This window comes from Thermobia domestica, chromosome 10 (assembly GCF_964235325.1).
Source record: "Thermobia domestica chromosome 10, izTheDome1.hap1.1, whole genome shotgun sequence".
Lineage (NCBI taxonomy): Eukaryota > Metazoa > Arthropoda > Insecta > Zygentoma > Lepismatidae > Thermobia > Thermobia domestica.
In genome coordinates, this window is record NC_137463.1 from 90891362 (window position 1) to 90910644 (window position 19283).

The 19283-nt window shown below is 35.4% G+C and overlaps 1 protein-coding gene across 2 annotated transcripts in view; it reads right to left on the reverse strand.

Annotated features, from left to right (window-relative positions):
• The window catches only part of LOC145662558 (GDP-D-glucose phosphorylase 1), a 59696-nt gene that overhangs the window by 14101 nt on the left and 26312 nt on the right, over window positions 1–19283 (reverse strand). For both annotated transcript variants that reach the window (XM_081728238.1, XM_081728237.1), the window contains one exon: window positions 8577–8642. In XM_081728238.1, coding sequence (XP_081584364.1) covers window positions 8577–8642 — 66 coding nt within the window. The remainder of the gene's footprint in view (window positions 1–8576; window positions 8643–19283) is intronic.

Sequence of the window (19283 nt, forward strand, 5' to 3'; positions counted from 1 at the left end):
ACATCCAAAATAAGACGTGACAAATGTTTTGGACACGAGATAGCTTTTAAAATGTCTCGTCTTGTCTGGAATGTCTCGAAAACAAAAGTCTAAGTTTTAAAATTATTTTTCAAGATCTATTCTCTCAAAAGTAGCTCTCTGCCTTAAAATTAAGGAAATAAATTCAACTCCAAGAATAAACTACTACTCATATACTTTTCAGGTCAATTGACTTATACCATGTTGCAAGGTTAAATATTTATTTATGAAGTGTGTACAAAATTTGCCAGTGTCTTTTTTGAGAAAATCGTCGAGGAAAAGTCACCTCCAAGAATAAACTACCCCTCGTAAATTTTTCTAAGAGAAATATCTGATACCGGTACTGCAATATAGGCTTGTTAATTAAATATTGATTAATGAAAAATAAACAAAATTATTAAAACCATTTTGGAGAAAATAGCTTTTTTCGATTTTCGGCTGTTAGTAAATCACACTTATTTTAGGCGGTAGGAAAAAAATTGGAAAATCTCGTTTAGAAATACTGTGTAAACCCTAAGTTTAAAATTTTGTGTAGATACGTTGAACGGTATGGCCTCTAGGCGAGTGCACAGAAAAGTGTACCGAACGGACGGACCGGAAGGACGGGTATCGAAAAATCACATTTTCGGTATGTAGACGCTATGAAGTATGTAAATCTGTTGAAATCTGAATTTGATATACTATTTTCACAATCACCATATTTTCTTCTCTCTTTTGTCGCTCGAAAAAGAAAAGCCTGAGTTTACCACAAAAAGCTAGGAAGTTTACCAAAAAAATATTCAATTACAGGGCCACCGCACTAAACTTTTTCAATTCAATTTCTTAACTCTGTTAGGCCGCAGTTGTTACTGAAGTGTGTATTTGGATAATACGAATAAAATTATCGTATTATTCAAATACATCGAATGTCAGATTATCGAATAAAAACTTCGATTGAAGAAAATCCACACTACAAAACTAAGTCGCACTTTGAGCATATTTTCATTAGACATATAACAGAACAATTAATGCAATAATTGTTTATGAAATATGAAAAAAATCAAATTAGTCATTTTTGAGAAAGTCGTTCAAAAAGAACACGTCAGGAGCAACCTACCTCTTGTGAATTGTTCGAACAATGAGTTAAGATATACTTTTGGTTGTTAATGAAATATTTATTTGCGAAATTTGAACAAAATCGCCTGTCGTTCCAGAAAATTGTCGGGAAAAACCTTGACCCCCAAAATAAACTATCCGTCGTAATTGTTTTTCATAGAAATGACTTATACTAAAATATAGGGTTATTAATGAAATATTTATGAATTATCAATAAAATTGTCCGAGTAATTTTTGACAATATCTTGAGGGAAAAATTACTCCCCAAATAAACTATCTCTTGAGGATTCTTTCAGGGTAAGCGAGTTATTCAATATTATTAGGTTTTTAATGAAATATTTATTTCTGAGTACGAACAAAATTGTTTCACTCATATTTGAGAAAACCGTGGAGGAAAAACACCCCCAAGAGTAAACTACCCCTCGCATATTTTTTTCAGGACAAACGAGTTTTGCCATATTGTTAGGTTATTAACGAAATATGTATTTTTGAAATATGAATAAACTCTTTTCAGTCGTTTTTGAGAGAATCGCCCAGACAACACACTCCACCAAGAATAAACTACCCCTCGCATTTTTTTAGGACAAACGAGTTATGTCATATTGTTAAGTTATTAATGAAATATTTATTTATGAAATATGATCGAAAACACTTGAGTCCATTTTGAGAAAATCACTTAGAAAAAACTCACCCCTAAGTATAAACTACCCCTTGTAGATTTTTCTCAGATAAATGCCTTATACCACAAAATAGGGTTGCTAATTAAATCTTGATTTATAAAAAAACAAAGAAAACAAGATCGTTAGAGCCAGTTATGAGAAAATATCTTTTTTTCTATTTTCATCGTACAGGAAACTATCCTTGTTTCGGGAGTAGGAGGGAAATGAAAGAAACTATAGGTAATGCTATGAAAATCTTAAATTAAAATTTGGTGCAGATAAGTTGAACGGTATGGCCTCTAGACGAGTGCACAGAAAAGTGTAGGGAACGGACGGACGAATCCCAGATGGACATGTATCGAAAAATAACTTTTTCGGTGTTAGGGGCTATAATACGTGTAAATTCGTTGAAATCTCAAATTTGATTTTTTTTCGAACACCATACTTTCTTCTCTCATTTGTCACTTCAAAGTAAAAGGAGTTGAGTTCATTTTAGTTTAGCGTCCCTATATGAGCGAGGCAGGCTATATGAGAGCAGCGAGGCTATATGAGACCTGGACCTACTGATTAACGTGGAATCCGAACCACATGATCAAAGTAAAAGGAACTCAGAACTACGGATAAGAGACACCTACTTTTACACATAGACATTTATTGATTTAAAACTGTTTTAGTTTGTGTCATTTCACTTCCAATTGAAAGGTTTTACAATGACTAACGGCATACCAATGACGAGACGGAAGTTTTCAGGAAGTAAATGCATTCAGAAGTCTAGACTGCATTACACCTATCAGCCTGTTTTTACTTCTGCAATTGTTGACAGCTGTAATTTCGTCCAAAAGCTACATGAAATAATTCTTGGTTGACGTCATTGTGTTACTATTTTAGTATTGTTCTCTTCAGACTTGGTTGAAGTTTTGTCTAAACCGTTATACATTTTTTCTTTCTTATTTCATCGTTACACATAAGAATAAAATGTTGTGGTGAGTGGATAGATTCGAACCTACGAACATTGAGTTTTCATTCTTCCAACACTTTATCAATGGACCAAGCTTTGTCTTCACGTTAACGCACGGTTACAAGGTTTACTACAATTTAAATAAAATGGCTGGCTGTTAGAGTTTCCTGCTCACATATTTCGATAAAATATTTTCATTGCTTCGTAGATACGTAGAGCAATGTTTAGATACACATTTTAGGAGAGTGCATTTAGGTGTATATAATAATTACATGCCAGACAAAAGCTGGATAAGTTTTGATAAAATGTTTCATATGTAGTTCTCAATAATAGACTTGCTGTTCGGGGTGAACTTCCAAGGTGCAGCATTGACTAGCAGTTTTTGCTATTAATATCCCTTCTAACAATATTGGCAATGGACAAAAGTTAGCCCGCGTTGAAGCTTTTTGCTCCTAATTTAATTATTTTGCTTTATTATTTAACGAATATATTGAAAATTGTCAGCAGGCACGTATGCAGTAATTTATTTCGGGAGGGGTCCGACTTCAATATTAGGATAAATTATAATAAAATTTTAAAAAATAATCCCCAAAATTAGGCTAAATTCACATAAAAGTTGGGATTTCAGAGGGGGTCCGGACCCCCTGGACCCACCCCTAAATGCGTCCTTGTTTGACAGTAACGTTTCCTCATTTTGAAACCCTCAAAAACTTCGGATATATAAAGGAAAACAGTTACTTTCGATAAAATATCACTTCAAGGAGACGCGACAGTTTTATTGCACATTGTGGTATCCAACGTTCACAAGGGCAAGAATTCCTTCTCTTTGGTCTGTCATTGTGCTCTATCGAAAGGTTACGTTTGTAAAATATTACTCCAACGAACAAGCGTGATTGGCAGATAGGAATACTGAACAGAACTCCACAGAAATGCATGCTGAACTTACGTTTATAGCTACCTTTTGGTGATTTGCCCTCAAGGTCAATCGAGTGGTAATTCAGTTCCGTCTCTGTTCTTAACCCATGTTCGTATTACTTCGAACAGTTTTGATAATGAAAAGCATGCTTCGTAGTATAACAGACTTCTTTCGCGTAAGAAATCGAAACTCAGTTGGTCAGAGCAACTAGTCTGTACGAATTAGGTTGGTAGTTAGAGCCCAGTACGAGTAAGGGTTTTTATTACTATTGTTTTTATCTTTTTTATGTGAGGAAAAATCAAATTGTGACATCGCGATATCAAATGTATTTGGTTAGGTAACCTTGTCTTAGCAAAACTTTAAACATCAGTAACCGTCGAAATTATTTCACTAACCGATCAGTCACTGAACATTTCACACACGTTAAACCAGTGGCATAACATGAAGGTTAACCTCTCTTCCGCAGTCCTTAGTTATGCGTACCAAGGGCCGGGCGACTTCCCGGGGCGCCAGAGAAAGAGGGGCGCCAAAACGAGCCTCAAAAAGTAAATTTTATAGCGTGTTTTCTACTGACTTTTTTTGGTTTATATTCCTGTAAAGTAGTGGCAATTACATAACCATGGAAGAGGAGAGTTTCATAGTAATAAGGGGGCTGTATCGAAAAATGGAGAGATGGCATGTAGAATAAAGAGTGGCAGGGGAGTAAGCATTGTGTGTTTGTTTCCTTGAGTTCAGCGTTCCACGGTTATGCCTTAATGGCTAAAGGAGAAAAAAATGAAATCTTTGAGTTTTACGTCTCACGGTTATGCCGGTTAGGCGAAAGGAGACAATGATGAGGAGTAATGAATGAAATGGTGGAATGAAGAAAGTGGGAGGAAACGAGAGAACCCCGAGAAAACCCACGCACACGGTGTTAGGCCAAAGGAGATGTGGATACTAATTATAGTGGAATCCGAACCACTTTTATCGTTCAACAGTAATCCACCGGGAATTGGACCCGGTACCACAGAAGGCAGGCGTGCTAGCCACAAGACCAAACGGGAGGGGGGGGGCGGAGTTCGTATTGTTTATAGCGGGCTATATTCTTTGTGAAGTTTTCCTAGGTAATGAATGTCTTTTTGAAAAATGGGTTTAAAATATTAAAAACACTATGATAAAATGTAAAATATAGGCTATACTAGGGGGAGGGCGCCAAAAAGTCACTTTGCCCTGGTGAAAATTGGCCTGGTCCGCCACTGCGTACTTTCTGTATATTTTTTGGCCTTGCAGCTTGTGCGGTCCCCACGCCACAGGGTTGCGGGGCCGGTATTTACGCCTATGCTTCGAACGTAATTCAATAACTGCTTAAGAAATTCTACCATCAGCGTGGAAACGGGAACCGGAATATATATTTTTCCAATAGTCCCATACAACTTTCACTCAGAACGCTAGATGAAATTAAGTAGAAGGAGGATCTGATATTTCCTAAGTAAGTTCCTTTCAGAAAGTTTGCTATTTCTTTAACGGCGATGTAAATAAACATACCGGATACTCATCGTTATTAGCCCGACGCCAAACCATCCTGGACAAATCCCTCTATATGATCGGCAAAAGTTTATTCTGCCTAATTTTATAAGCGACTCAAGGGTGAAACACTTGTTAACGAAAGCAATGCTGTGTATATACTGCCTTGTTTCTGACAAAATATAAAGTGCTTTGTAATCTTTAGACACTTTTCCTATTCTTTTTGTCACCCTTGGTTGTGTAGGGCGGCCTCGAACAAATAAAGAAGAGGTAATATTACAGTCAAGGGGCGCAATAAATATATTAGGTATTTCTTTTGTTACCTAACCATAACGGCCTAGAGTCGTCTTCGGTAGAATAAAAAATGCTACGTGATATTTCATTCACGAAGGAGGAAAGGATACTCTAAATATATTTCTTATTCATTTTGTCTGCCCTGCTTCTCAGAAATTATATACTTTCTGTTGGGACGGTGCTGAAAAGAGAGAGGGAAATAAAACGTCGTGCCTCCTCATACATCTTAAATTTTGTTACGTGGTTGCTCAAATTATTACTAAAGAAAGTACTTTAAACTAAGATGTCTAAAGTTACTACATTATGTAAGGGTGGCATATTCAGGAATAATAATAATAATAATAATAATAATAATAATAATAATAATAATAATATGAATGTCTTCGGAGAGCCGAAATTATGTGACACGAATCATTACATATAGAGCTTTAAGATGAGTGGTCATAGGAGAGGAAAAAACAGGATTTTTCTCCATATGACTCTCTAACGTAAAGATTATGTGCTGAAGGTAAGAAGCATAATCATTCTACAACAGGTTGCTTTTACGTAGAATATCAGTTACTTCAGTTCTCCTCCTTCGGGCTACTTACCTCATGTGGTAAATTCAAAACAATTTCAATTTAAGACAAATACATTGTAAAACTTTTCCGTAATTTAAATATATATAGGGAAATCTGTTATCAAAGTGTCCAAAAACGTAGATAGAAGACTATCAAGTGAGAAACATAGTGAAACTTTATAAAATTCTCCAAATTAGAATTAACATTTACTGGAAAACATTCGTTATGCACCATTGAGCATGTAGTGAGCAGTGAGCACAGGGGAAATAATTACGAAACTGTTTGCAAACGAAAATTAGAAACACTAATGCAAGTGCCACAACATTTTCTCCTTTTTTGGTTGAGTCATGAGTTTTACACATATGTTACAATTTGAATCTTTTCCACATAAAAAAATAAAAATAAACAACCATACTAATAAAAATAACAACGGCACTTCGAGGAAGATTCGAATCCACTACCTTCGGCATACAGACTAGTTGCTTTAACTGCCTGAGCTAATTGTTTTCTAACGCAAACTGCGCCTGTTCTACGGTAAAGAGAAATTTTCATTACGATTGTGCTAAGAATTCGTCTTTTTCCATAGGTAATTTCCACTATTTGCTCTATCTATACGTTAATACTTAACATAGATTCATATATTTGGAGTTCGCTGATAATGCATGTAGTAAGACATATTAGAAATGTGTCGTTAAAAGTTTCTTCTGTAGATCTAATCCACGTTTCTCTCAATGACATAGACGTCGCTGCTTCGTTTTGAACTGCAGAATTCCCTCGCGTTCTTCAAAATTTCCCACTTTAGCAGAGTTGGTAATTCTCGAGATTTCTGTCGATTGAAAGTTTCTTGCTTCTAATTTATTTATTTTAAGCTAATATCTAATACAAATATTAAAAACGGGTTTGTTATTAACCTGTTCTGTTGGGTAAACCTTCCGAAATTTCGAACATATAAAGAAAACTGAGATATTTTCAAAAAACTTCAAAATAAAGAGACGCGTCATTTATTTTGCTCATAGTAGTACATGGTTAGAGACGAAACTTTTTCGCAATAATTTGATATTTTGTAGCATTAATTATCACAATTTTCGCATTTATTTTTTTAAATGTAAGTTTCTTCTTCTTTTTTTTTTTTTTAATTATGGAACTTGTAAACAGTATATTTTAGGTAGTAAGGTGTATATCTAATACAAAACTGAGGATATACCTTATTAGGTGCACATTCTAGCTAATGTATTATAAAAATTAATGCAAAAATTTAAACACTTCCTCTAATCTCATCATTAGTAAAAGGATAACATGCAGCAAGACATTACCAATTCTTCTTCTACGTTTGTTCTCCTGTCAGTAACAATCATATTATACTTGAAAAAGAATCTCTTGGCATCACCAATATGGTTGCCAGTCTCGAATGAACGTAACAAGCTGACAGCAAAAGACCTGTGGTTAACTTTTAAACTGTTTAACAAATGATAGAATTTCAACTTCCTTATCCTCACTGTTGAGAACTTCAATAACCTTACTTTTAAATTCACAGTAAGCAACCAACAGATCATGAACATTTTCACCACAAAACACAGTCAAGGATTTAAACAGCAGTTCAGTTTTGTTGATGCTTTTTCGTAAACGCAACATTTTTTAAGTTAAATAATATTGGAAATGAGCTTTTTAGTTATTATTAGCAATAATTAACAAGAATTCCACTTTTTCGTTTTCATTCGCATTTATCGCAAATAATGCCGAATTTCTCAAAAATTCGCGATAATATAAACGTGATTTTTGGCTCTGAAATGAAAGTTTGAGGTTTCCTGAAACATATACGCATTTTTATTAACGTTTCGCACATATTGCATTAACGAAAAAGCTTCGTCTCTATATATCTGTATGTATGTATGTATTTATGTGCATCTTACAACTACATGCGTGTATTTTTCTCCTCTTTCATCATTATACTACCTTATTCATACGCACAATATGTACGATTTAAAGACAAAACACATTGAATTGAATTTTATTCAATTGAATATTGGAGTTTCATTTTTTTTAAAAATAATTAAAAAACCTGAGAAGTACAAACGATGAAACAAGTATACAACTTTCGTGTACTTTTTTCTATTGAAAGTTCCAGACTCATACTAAAACTTATTCCAACATTATTATATCTTCTAACGAAGATGGGCACAAAGTGCCATTAAGTGTATGCACATACTGTCACTCGGGTTTTTCGTAGATGTGAATCTGTACAAACAGAAATAATATAGGATTATATTCAAATTTCAAGTATGTACTTGTATAATGGATGAATATCTCAAATTAGGTAATGAATATGCTTGTGAGTATTGTATAACTATTTCAAAGATTTAAGTTATTCTCTCAGAATATATAAAGATTATCATTGAATAAAATGATTCATATTTATCAGTGTACTTATGATTTGCTGTAGTGTGGTTTACTACTAAGTTAAGTTAAAAACTACAAGTACAGGACTAACTTAATAGATTAAACCTAATTTTACAGATAACATCTCCCTTTAAAGTACAGTAAAAGTGAAAAACACTATAACGAAAGATACTTACTTTTAATTATCAGATGTCCAAATAATTCGCAAAGAGCTGCGTTAAAAGCAGGAACTACTTTAGCACCTATAAATGAATAAAACGGCAATTGAATAAATAATTTTAATAACATTTATACGCTAAAAAGTCAATGTTAGACTCAATCAAATATTAGGATATATGAAAGCTCTCAATTACTTGTGGACATTCGTGATTACAGACCATTGGCAGATATTTGTATTACTTTTCTACGACAATTTCAAAAATTAGAGAGAATCAGACATAAAAATCAGAAATCTTTAAGTTTAACGTCCCACGGTTATGCTGGTTAGGCTAAAGGAGACGGTGATAATGAGAAATGAGTTAAATGGTGGAATGAAGAAAGTGGGAGGAGAAAACCCACGAGCACGGTGTTTGTCCACCACAAAGTCCACACGGCGCGAGCTGGGATCGAACCAGGGACCCCAAGCACCGGAGGTGAACGCTCTACCACTGAGCCACCGCGCCCCCAGCATAAAAATCAGAGTAATAGTTCGAATATACATTATAACAATATTATCTACAAAATATCAAAACGCACACGGAATCTACAGTGGATACGGATATTTCAAACACACTTATTTATACTGACTCCAGTTTTTCAGTTTTTTTTTCTTTTTTTTATATATATAAGTTTTGGTTCAAGTTCAAACCTTTTCTAATAAGAAACTGTATGTTGCGAAGCAATAAGAATGTCGCCAATGACTCCAGTGGAAGAAAAATTCTTTACAGCATACAATTACAGTGATGGCAAGAACATTTTGCGTCAGGGTTGGCAAAAGCCATGGTTTTTATTGAAAAAACAAAAAAAGACGGTTTTTTGGTTTAAACCAGTTTTTTTTTTTTTTTTTTTTTTGTTTAAATAATTTGCTCTATGTATTCATATCATATATGGACAGAAATAAGTTTGTTTCGCCTTGGTGTTATTATGCAACAACCGGGTTATGCTGGGTCACATAAGCTTAAAGCGGAATCCAAACCGCTTCTCAACTTACATCCGAGAGAAATTGTTTTCCATTTGAACTCGGAACCAGGACTAATTGGCTACAAATGCGATATGTCCGCCGACTCACTCACGAAGGACTCCTGATAAAAATACGTTGTACTGATCTTTACATACTTGTTAATATAACTGTCAAGAGTAATTTCAGAAGGACAAAAAGATAAACAGTTGCACAAGTGAAACCATTATACAGAATTACATATGGACAATTTCAAAGTACTACAGAGTACAGAAGAACTAATTTAGTCCAAGTTAGTTAACAACGACTGTTATTAGTCCAAGCTAAAGTAATACAACGACTTAATTTGCATATCAGTAAGAAAAGTGAATAAAGATACGAATTATTTGAGTTCACTTTGGCTCAGACTCATTTATACATAAATAGATACCAAAGATACTTCTCATTTCCCTAAATGCCTCTCGTAGGGTTTTATGACACCCCCTCCCCCCCACACAAAAGTACGGCATTTCGATGTATTTTATCAATAGTAAACATTATTGAAACGAAACAATATTTAGATTTTTTCTTTGATTGCAATTACATAACAATAGTAACAAACTATAAAAAGATCACAAAACAAACATTCATAAAATTATAAAAAAAAGTTGCTTTTGTAGTATAATCTTTTTGAGTAATGAATGGGGAATTGAGGTCTGAATATAATACGAATAATGTACGGGAGTGAAACGTGATAATCCACAAATGTGTGTTCATCAAGATTTTACAAACTTACACTTTTACTAACATTTTTCGTTTTTTGGTTTAAACCAGTTGGTTTTTCTGAAAAAACCAGTCGGTTTAAACCAGCCAACCCTATTTTGCGTTGAAAGAAATAACCATTAATCTATGTTTCGCATTTACTAATGCATTGTAATCTATGTAAATAAAAATGACTGTTTGTGACTTAAGAGGGAGAAGGAGTGCGCCACAGCGGCCGGAAGATTGGTGTTCAATTTAACATGGGATCTCAACCATTTTTTAGGCAAATCATGGTTTTATTTCGTTCTTTCGCAAAAATGTCTCAATAGCTCACTCAATATGATGCATCTCATTTTAAAGGTGCAATTTGAACGCTGTGCGTGATATTTTCTTCTTATAAATACAGATAATTATAATCCAAATTCCCATAAGAAAATTATCAAAATTAGAGGGAAAAGTCTTCTGTTTTTTTTACAGTAAGGAAAAGAGCTAAAAACTTCGGACTTTTTTGAGAATGGAGTACTACCTTTGTATTTGTGCGCTACTGTACTATTTTTTCGCTGTTTCCAATGACATTCATTACACAATCGATGAGAAATTATATCCTTCATTATTGAATCTACAGAAATCAGAAATCAGATTTTTCGTGTTCACGTACTTGGCCGTCTAACTGCTAGATGGCACTATAGTCATTCCTCATCCCACTTTCCTTCTCAGCGGGAGCCAGTCCTTTTGAAAACCTACTTTGAACTTCTTAACAGGGGCGGGAGAAAGGAAGTCGTTGTGAAGAACGGGAACTTCAAACACGAGGAATAGCAAAGTTTATGACCTCTTTAGTTGATGGTTTCTGTTTCAGCAGTACAGTGTATTTGTAGATGGTTTCTATGAGAAGAAGTAATTTGTGTTGGTAGCGATAAAGTCAACCTTTCGACAGAGATTTGTGAAGGAGAAGCCGAACCAAAGTCTTCGTTTATCTATTCCAAGAAAGAAATGAAAACTTCCTGCAGGACTGAGAATATACATACAAGAGAAAAAATAAAATACATTATTATACTCTTATTATAATAATCGAGTAGATTAATCCCCGAAATATTCTTTGTTTACCTGTCAAAAAATCAAGAATAATATAAAGCTCTTTCATCAGCTTCCATCGTACAACATACTAAACACAAACATTATATATATATATATATATATATATATATATATATATATATAGTGGCGGATCCAGGATATGATCAAGGGAGGAGCTAAACCATAGTTTGTCTCTTTATCCAGAGTAAACAGGATTGAAGCCCATTTTATCCAGTGTATACCTGAACGTCAAGGGGGGGGGGGGGCTATAGCCTCTATAGCCACCTTTGGATCCGCGCCTGTATGTGTATACTGTTTACAGTGCCGGATTTACGTATAAGCTAAACAAGCTATAGCTTAGGGCTCTGCTCTCTTGGGGCCGAAAAATCTAAAGAAAAACTGGATATACATTTCTAAAATATAAGAAAATTAAAAAATAAAATAAAATGTATATATACGTAGCAACAATGCTTCCTGCTGTGTAGCCTACGTTCATGTAATTAATGGGGCTCCTTCTGCTAGTCTGCTTCCTAAATTATCTCTAGTTTGTTCATTTCTGTATGTAGGGTGCCTATGTTCATCTGGACATATAAAGGACCCCATTACCTTAAACAGCTTGGGGCCCCACGAAACCTAAATCCGACTCTGACTATCTATTTATGCATGTTTGCTCCCTCTCTTTTCGAAGCAGTGTTTCTTTGATATTGCTTCAGATTCCGGCAGGTTTTACCAAGGAGGGAAGAGTCCTTATTCATTCCAGGCATTCAAACTAGGGACTGGACTACTTGCTTCCAACATTCTGTCCCCCATGTATCCCGGTCTGAATCAATTGCCTAAAGCCCATAAAACATTCAAATTCAAATGTAAATGTTGTTCATCAGTGTCGACACCGAAATATTTCTCAATCAATGGTAGGGGTGTTTGGTATCCTCAATCTGTCTCCCTCTTATTAGCGGAGAAATACTCTATATTCGGTAGTAATTTAAAAAAAAAAAAAAAAAAGTGCTGTTTAATGTATCGCATAGGAAACTAAATTTTTATATACCCTAGTAGTATAGAAACGCACCATACGGTACCTTACAAAATAAACATCCTATGCCAAGGATGCAAACATTAACAATAATAATAGAAAAACATACTAATAAACATTTTAAAGACATTCTTTCATTAATCAAGTCGCACTTAAAAGTAGAAAACAATTTTGGTTATGCATGACTTAAAAAAAAAATGAGATGCGCTCTAATATAGGCTTACATACAGTTACTTTATAAATTCTTAAAATGACGCGCCCCATTCTTTTTATTTAGGCTTGCATAAATAAGATTATTTTTAACTTTTTAGTGCGAATTGATTAACAAAAGAATGTCTTTAAAAGGTGTTTTATCATTTTTTTTATTCGTTGGACACATTTTCCAAATCCTAAAGTGATATGCAACCAGGGGAATAAGGGCTGGTTAAAGGCTAGTATTTATTTTAGGATAAAATAGTTGAAAATAAAAACATATTAAAATTTGCTTTTAAAATAAATAGATATATTGCAAAGTATGAAAGTAAAAATGAAATATTGTATTGTCGCCGGACTTACGTCGCTCCGTGACAGTTCTTAGTTCTATGACGTCAGGAAATAAGTTCAATGTATACGAACACTTATTCAATGTTTGAAACAAACACCTGTTACGTCCTTGTACACTCATCTCCAAAATGATTGTCGCATATCTATAACTGTCTTCATGTAAGAATATAATGTAATACTGAATTTGCTGGGTACTTTTAATACTGATACTGTGTGTATAATCGGGAAATGTATATATGGTAAATTTCATAGGAAAATATTTATAAATACGAAAATTAGAATGAGTAAATCATAATGTTGCTAAATGGACACGAAAGTTTTATTTTCGTTTTATTGTTCTTATTTACTCCTCTTTTGACATGAAACTTGCATACATGTCTCTGCCGATTCTACACATACTAACATTATAAGAAATACCGGGTGAATTCGTTATCAAATTATATTCCTACAACAACATATTTATAGACATGCGACAATAATTTTGGACATGAGTGTACCTTCCTGAAGAAGGTGACACATCTTTTAATTCTATTGTTAATGAAGTGGTCTGTTTCCCCAAATAAAAACCAATACCAATCAGAGCATATGCTCCCTCCTATCCTTCTAAGCCGGTACCCAAGGCTAAATGTAACATTGCGTCCCTTTCCTGTTGTAATAGGAAAAATTCAGGATGGTCAGCTACTGGTATCGATCCCAGGACCATTCGAATGTGAAGGCGAGACAGAGGGTAAATCTGGTGATCATATTTTAAAAAGAAAATAAAGAAATGGATTCCACTAAAAAAGAGTCACATTGCCAATACATTTCAGATCTTTGTCTGGGTTTTCTGCCTTTCAATTCCAAGTTTTTTTTTTTTTTTTTTTTTTTTTTTTTTAACCGCGAAGGCCCAAAATAAATTAGAATATCGACACTCCCGTTTTTTTTTTTTTAAATATTTGCATGGTTCTTCATTTTATACCAGACTTTTCCTGCACTATTCCCGCGTTATTTACCATAGGTAGAATCCTTTGAGAAAGAGACAGGCGACAAGTGCTTTAGTTCTCTATGGTATGTTTGTGACCGTTGTAGATATTTGAGTGGCTGACGGCTGATATCATGTTGGTCCCTCTTACAATATCTCTGTATTTATTTTTTCTTCAGTTCTGTTTCTCTTTTAGCCAAAAGAAAGGAATTTCACTCCTCTGTCCCATTTACATCCGTAACCATCCCCCTCCTGCGCTGTCCAACTTTGACCACATGCAGGGGAAAACGAAGGAAAAGGAGGGGTGCCATTTGCTTTGACGGCATTTCAGCAACAACCCCATCTGTTGCCAAAACAAGGAAACACTTTGCACTGCGATATCTTCGATTTGTCAAGGTCACTTGACTCCTTCCGACTCTTAACAACTCTTGAACCACCCGACCGATCTCGATCAAATTTTATAGATGAGGTTCGAAAAAAATGAAATTTTTTGAGTTTTACGTCCCACGGTTATGCCGGTTAGACTAAAGGAGACGGTGATAATGAGTAATGAATGAAATGGTGGAATGAAGAAAATGGGAGGAAACGGGAGAACCCCGAGAAAACCCACGCACACGGTGTTTGTCCACCACAAAGTTCACTTGGAGGGAGCAGGGTTTGAACCCGAGACCCCTAGCACCAGAGGTGAACGCTCTACCACTGAGCCACCGCGGCCCCAAGATAGATGAGGTTCGAGTCTAGGATGTTTTTTTTATCATTTCATTTTGACGATGAAAGTTAGGGGAGAGAGGAAGATATATAAAAATGATCCAAAATGACCGATATTAGTGTCGAATACAAAGTTTTCGCAGTCACTGAGATGAACAGTGACACTTCCGATGCCGTTTAAATTCAAATTCAGCCCTGCAACTTGGGGGAGGGGGAGATATATAAAAATAATTGAAAATGACCAATATCAGAAAACACTTCAGTAATAGTAGGAAGTGACTGACTAACGGAACATATTACTAATTTTTCTTACTTTAACCCGGTGAAGCGGGTAATTTCTGCTAGTTGTTACTATTGCAAAGTTTTGTTTGAATAAAGACTGCTTTCATTCACGCTAGAACTGAGTGCATATTTAGGTTTGACTTAGTTGAAGAATTCAATTCTTTACAGAATGATGAACTTCATTGGTTTGAATGTAAAATAAAACACAATATGACATTTAGTAATAAGAGCGAATTCTAGAAGGTACGTCCCCCATTCAGGACAAACCAATGAGACCCACAGGCGATGTAAAGGTAAGGTTTCACACTCATCACTGTTCACGATTTACACTCAGTGATGGTTCTTGTCGCTACAACATAAGAGAAGAAAGTTTTATACGGTCACAGAAAACTATATACAAGAATTAGAACATTACATAAGCTATCTTCACTTAGTTTGTAGCGATGAAATCTAAATTTGCACCGATGCCTTCCTTCAAGAGCAGCCACTGAAACTCACTCAACTTCTGCACATACAAAAGGTAATGTAGTTAAATAATCATTTTACAAAGGAGGGTAAATCACTCAGTCGGATTGGAAAGAGGGGAGAACGTGAAAAAATCTGTTTTACCAGGGATCGAACCCAGATTGTCCAGTTGGAAATTAGATCTTTGTACACTGGTGGTATTTATAACTTTTCCTCTGCCTTAGGTATATATAGTCAGAATAGTAAACCTATTGTTGGCAACACCGCTCATGTGCAGATGAGATTCTTTCCTCTCCCTCTCTTGCCCAGCACACGAACCATGCAAAAGTTTTGAACACCGACAAGCACAAGGCCACGAAGCGTAGTGTTTTAAGGCACAAGCATTTTTTTAAAGCATATTTTAAGATGTTTTGTGCCAGAGAATATTACATAAAGTGCCACTCAAGCCGAAGTGCGAAGGAAGGAAAGGACAACTTTTATTATTTTACAAAAGTTATTTGTAAGGAAACTGCTATAAAATAAAACCCTTTTTTTTCTTCTCACTAGGGATATATATATATACATCAGTGGCATATTTAGGATTTTGTTTCGGGAGGTTATGCACAACACGTGAATAAACACTTATATTTTTACTTTTCACCCTTTAAAACCCAAATACACAAGGGTGTCACTTGGGAAGCAGCAGGGGAAAAGGGGACAATTGCTTACCTGAGTTTGAGAAATAAATATATTTTGATCGATTGTCTACTAATATACTAGGAAAAAGAGTGAAACTGGTGTGTCGGTGGAGGATCTTCCCTCACCCTGGCAAATCTGAAATGATGCTCCTGCAAAACGTTGAATATTTGTAATCTTATTTCAACTTAACTGATATCATTTTAGAAAAAAATTGAAATGTACAGTTTTATCTGTGTACGTTTTTACCTGAAAGAAAATGTTGAGACAAGTTGAAGCTGAAATATACTGATTGCAGTTTTAATGGCACGAATTGCAGACTGGTGAATCTTATGTGATGTGATACACTCAAAAATTTAGCAGTGAATCTAACTTTTTATTCTATTCACAGAAGAAAAAGGAAGCATCCTCTTGGCCTACCTAATTTCCCGGCCTACTTATTCCTCCCGCTTGATTTTCTTTAATTCAAACATTTACCTTTCTTTATAACTAAACGATGCAAATATTCCTTTGCTATAATAACTAAAGTCCCGTCATGTTCATATTCGTGGAAGTTGGTGTGGAACCACCTTTTAGTTTTGGTGTTACTGACGACGGCCGACTTGAATCACAACAAACAACGGTCTAAAGTATGATAGGAGAAACGAAAGAAAGTAACAGCTAAGAAAAAGAAACTGGTGAGTAGAATGGACCAAAGAATGAAAAAAAGAACACAGTTTTCACATGGAATGAAATTTGATAAATACAGTATTATTTCTGAACAAAGAGCATAAGAAAATGGAAAGTCAATGAAATTCTTAGAAATGGTAAGAAGGATTATTGTTGTACGTGGAATGCGAAAAACGAACAAATTTATTTTGAGAGGCGGGAGAGGAGCTTGAGCCCAATAACTCGTAAATACACCACTATATAATTGTTAGATATACTGGGTAATGATCCGAATCTTGCATATTAGTGAATATTTTATTTATTACATTATTTGAAAAGTTTCACACATTCCAAATGTCAGTAGCCAATATTCCTAACGAAACCAACACGAAAATACATGTATCTGTGGGAATTTAGAATATGTGTTTTATGCGCATGATCCTAGATTCGACTCCCTGTAGCGAACTCATTAGTAGGTTCATTGACTTGAAGTTTAGGGTTCTCTTTCATAGTCGAATTCGTAAAACCATTACACTGTACTTTATTTACCAATAATAATAATAATAATAATAATAATAATAATAATAATAATAATAATAATAATAATAATAATAATAATAATAATAATAATAATAATAATAATAATAATAATCCCTTACATTACAGCCCTAAACTGTCTACCAAACGACTTTCAGCTGAGTGATGTGTGGTGAGCACATAAACCCCCAACGCGATTTTTATCGGATTTCTAGGCCAACCAGATTCCATTAAGTTGAGTTTTCTGTGGTCACCACATTGACCCAAATGCAATTGTTACTGAGTTTCTCTTCCTATCAGAATGGTTTTCGTTGAGTGATGTATGATCAACAAATTGACCTCAATGCGACTGTTACTAGACATCTAACCTTACCAGACAGCTTATGGAATGCTTACGGAAAATTAGAATTATCACTAGACATCGGGTTTTATGCACTTAAAATTAATGAAATATGCATGAAACCTGTCCAACTTATATTTGAATATCCAAAAAATATTGGAAATTATAATTAAAATCTGAATTTCAAAAATACATTGAATATACAGTATAGCTATTATGATCATTACTTTGTCCAGTTAATGTTATTCACAGAAATAGAGCAGTCGTTCAGATTGTTTAATTTAATAGAATTCTCCAGGATAACGCCCACATGGAGAAAACACTTTGAGACAAACAGTTGTTTCACTCATCCAGCAGATCACTTCATCAGTCTTCAACAGTGTATAATTCAACTGAAGAGTCTGAACCGGTCTGAACTAAACTGTCTGTAACGTATTGTTTATGGAGAATATAATTATCAAATAATATACATTATTGTGGTAAGTTTTGGAACAGCACTTTCAAACTTTCGCCGAGATGATTTTAGAAAAAAGATCTCCTCCAATTCCTTACCAGAGGGTAGAGTTCTCAAAACTGATGCAACGTTCCCTCTTTGTACTGCCATACTGATGCGTTGCAGTAGAAAAGAGATTGCTCTAGCGTCTCCTGACGATAAATAAATGCAGTGTCCGACTCCTTTATAAAGTTAAGACCTTTGGGACCCCAGGATTCACCTGATTCGATAGCTATAGTGACAAAATGATATTTGTCAAGTAAATTGCTGTACTTCTTGCGTTTTTCTGTTTCACGGCGAGCAGCCACATTGCCAGCTTGTGCTGAAGAAGAATGTAGATTTGAAGGGGCGAAGGTGTCGAAACAAGTAAAATCCCACAGAAGTGCTTTTCCTTTTTTCACGGTATTAGGGTCATACCATCTGGCCTCTTACCATCTGCACGACTGCATCCCAACGGTTCGCGTATAGAAGGAACGCCTGCTGAAATTAGTGCCCTCATGATAATGTCGTTGACGCTGAGTGGCGTGAATGTCTGCCCGCACTATCGGCACAGTAGAGTTCGTGAAGGCCCTTCTTCTTTCGACACTTCTACAGGCAGGACATCTGTGTTGCTCGCAAACATCTGCTACCAAACGCAGTGCACTGGCAATTCGAAAACTGTCATTAGGAAGATGCAATCCTAAAGGTGATGGAATAGCATGGAGCCAAGCGCCTGCTTCAGGAGATGATGTAGCTAGGAGTCTGGCCTTGTCTTCTGGGTTATCGGATGACTGAAGTAGAGAAGAAAAGTGATGATTTATAAGGGGATTGTCCCAAGAGGATTTCAGTCCTCTCTTATCAAGATCAGGGGGATCTGATCCCACGATAAATGACCACTTAGAGATGCTATCGTTGACATCCGAATCCGTTACAAGGCTAAGATCTTGTTGAAGAATGGTCTCGATCAAGGGTTAGCGCCATAGAATGAAGACAGAAAGGATGAAATAGCCAGGTCCATGGCGCGGCAAATGCCGAGACCTCCGTGGTTAACAGAGAGGGACGCCTGCAACCAAGAGTTATTGTTGAGTGAGCAATTCAGGATAGATTCTAGAGCGGTTTTTAAGGTGTCATAGCATTCCAGAAGATCAGCATCCCGCCAAGATGGAGCACAGCGAAGAAAGTATAGCAGCCTTGGCATGGACAATGAGGCGCGTAGTAGGTAAAAGGCAGAGTGTGCTAAAATCAAGGAAA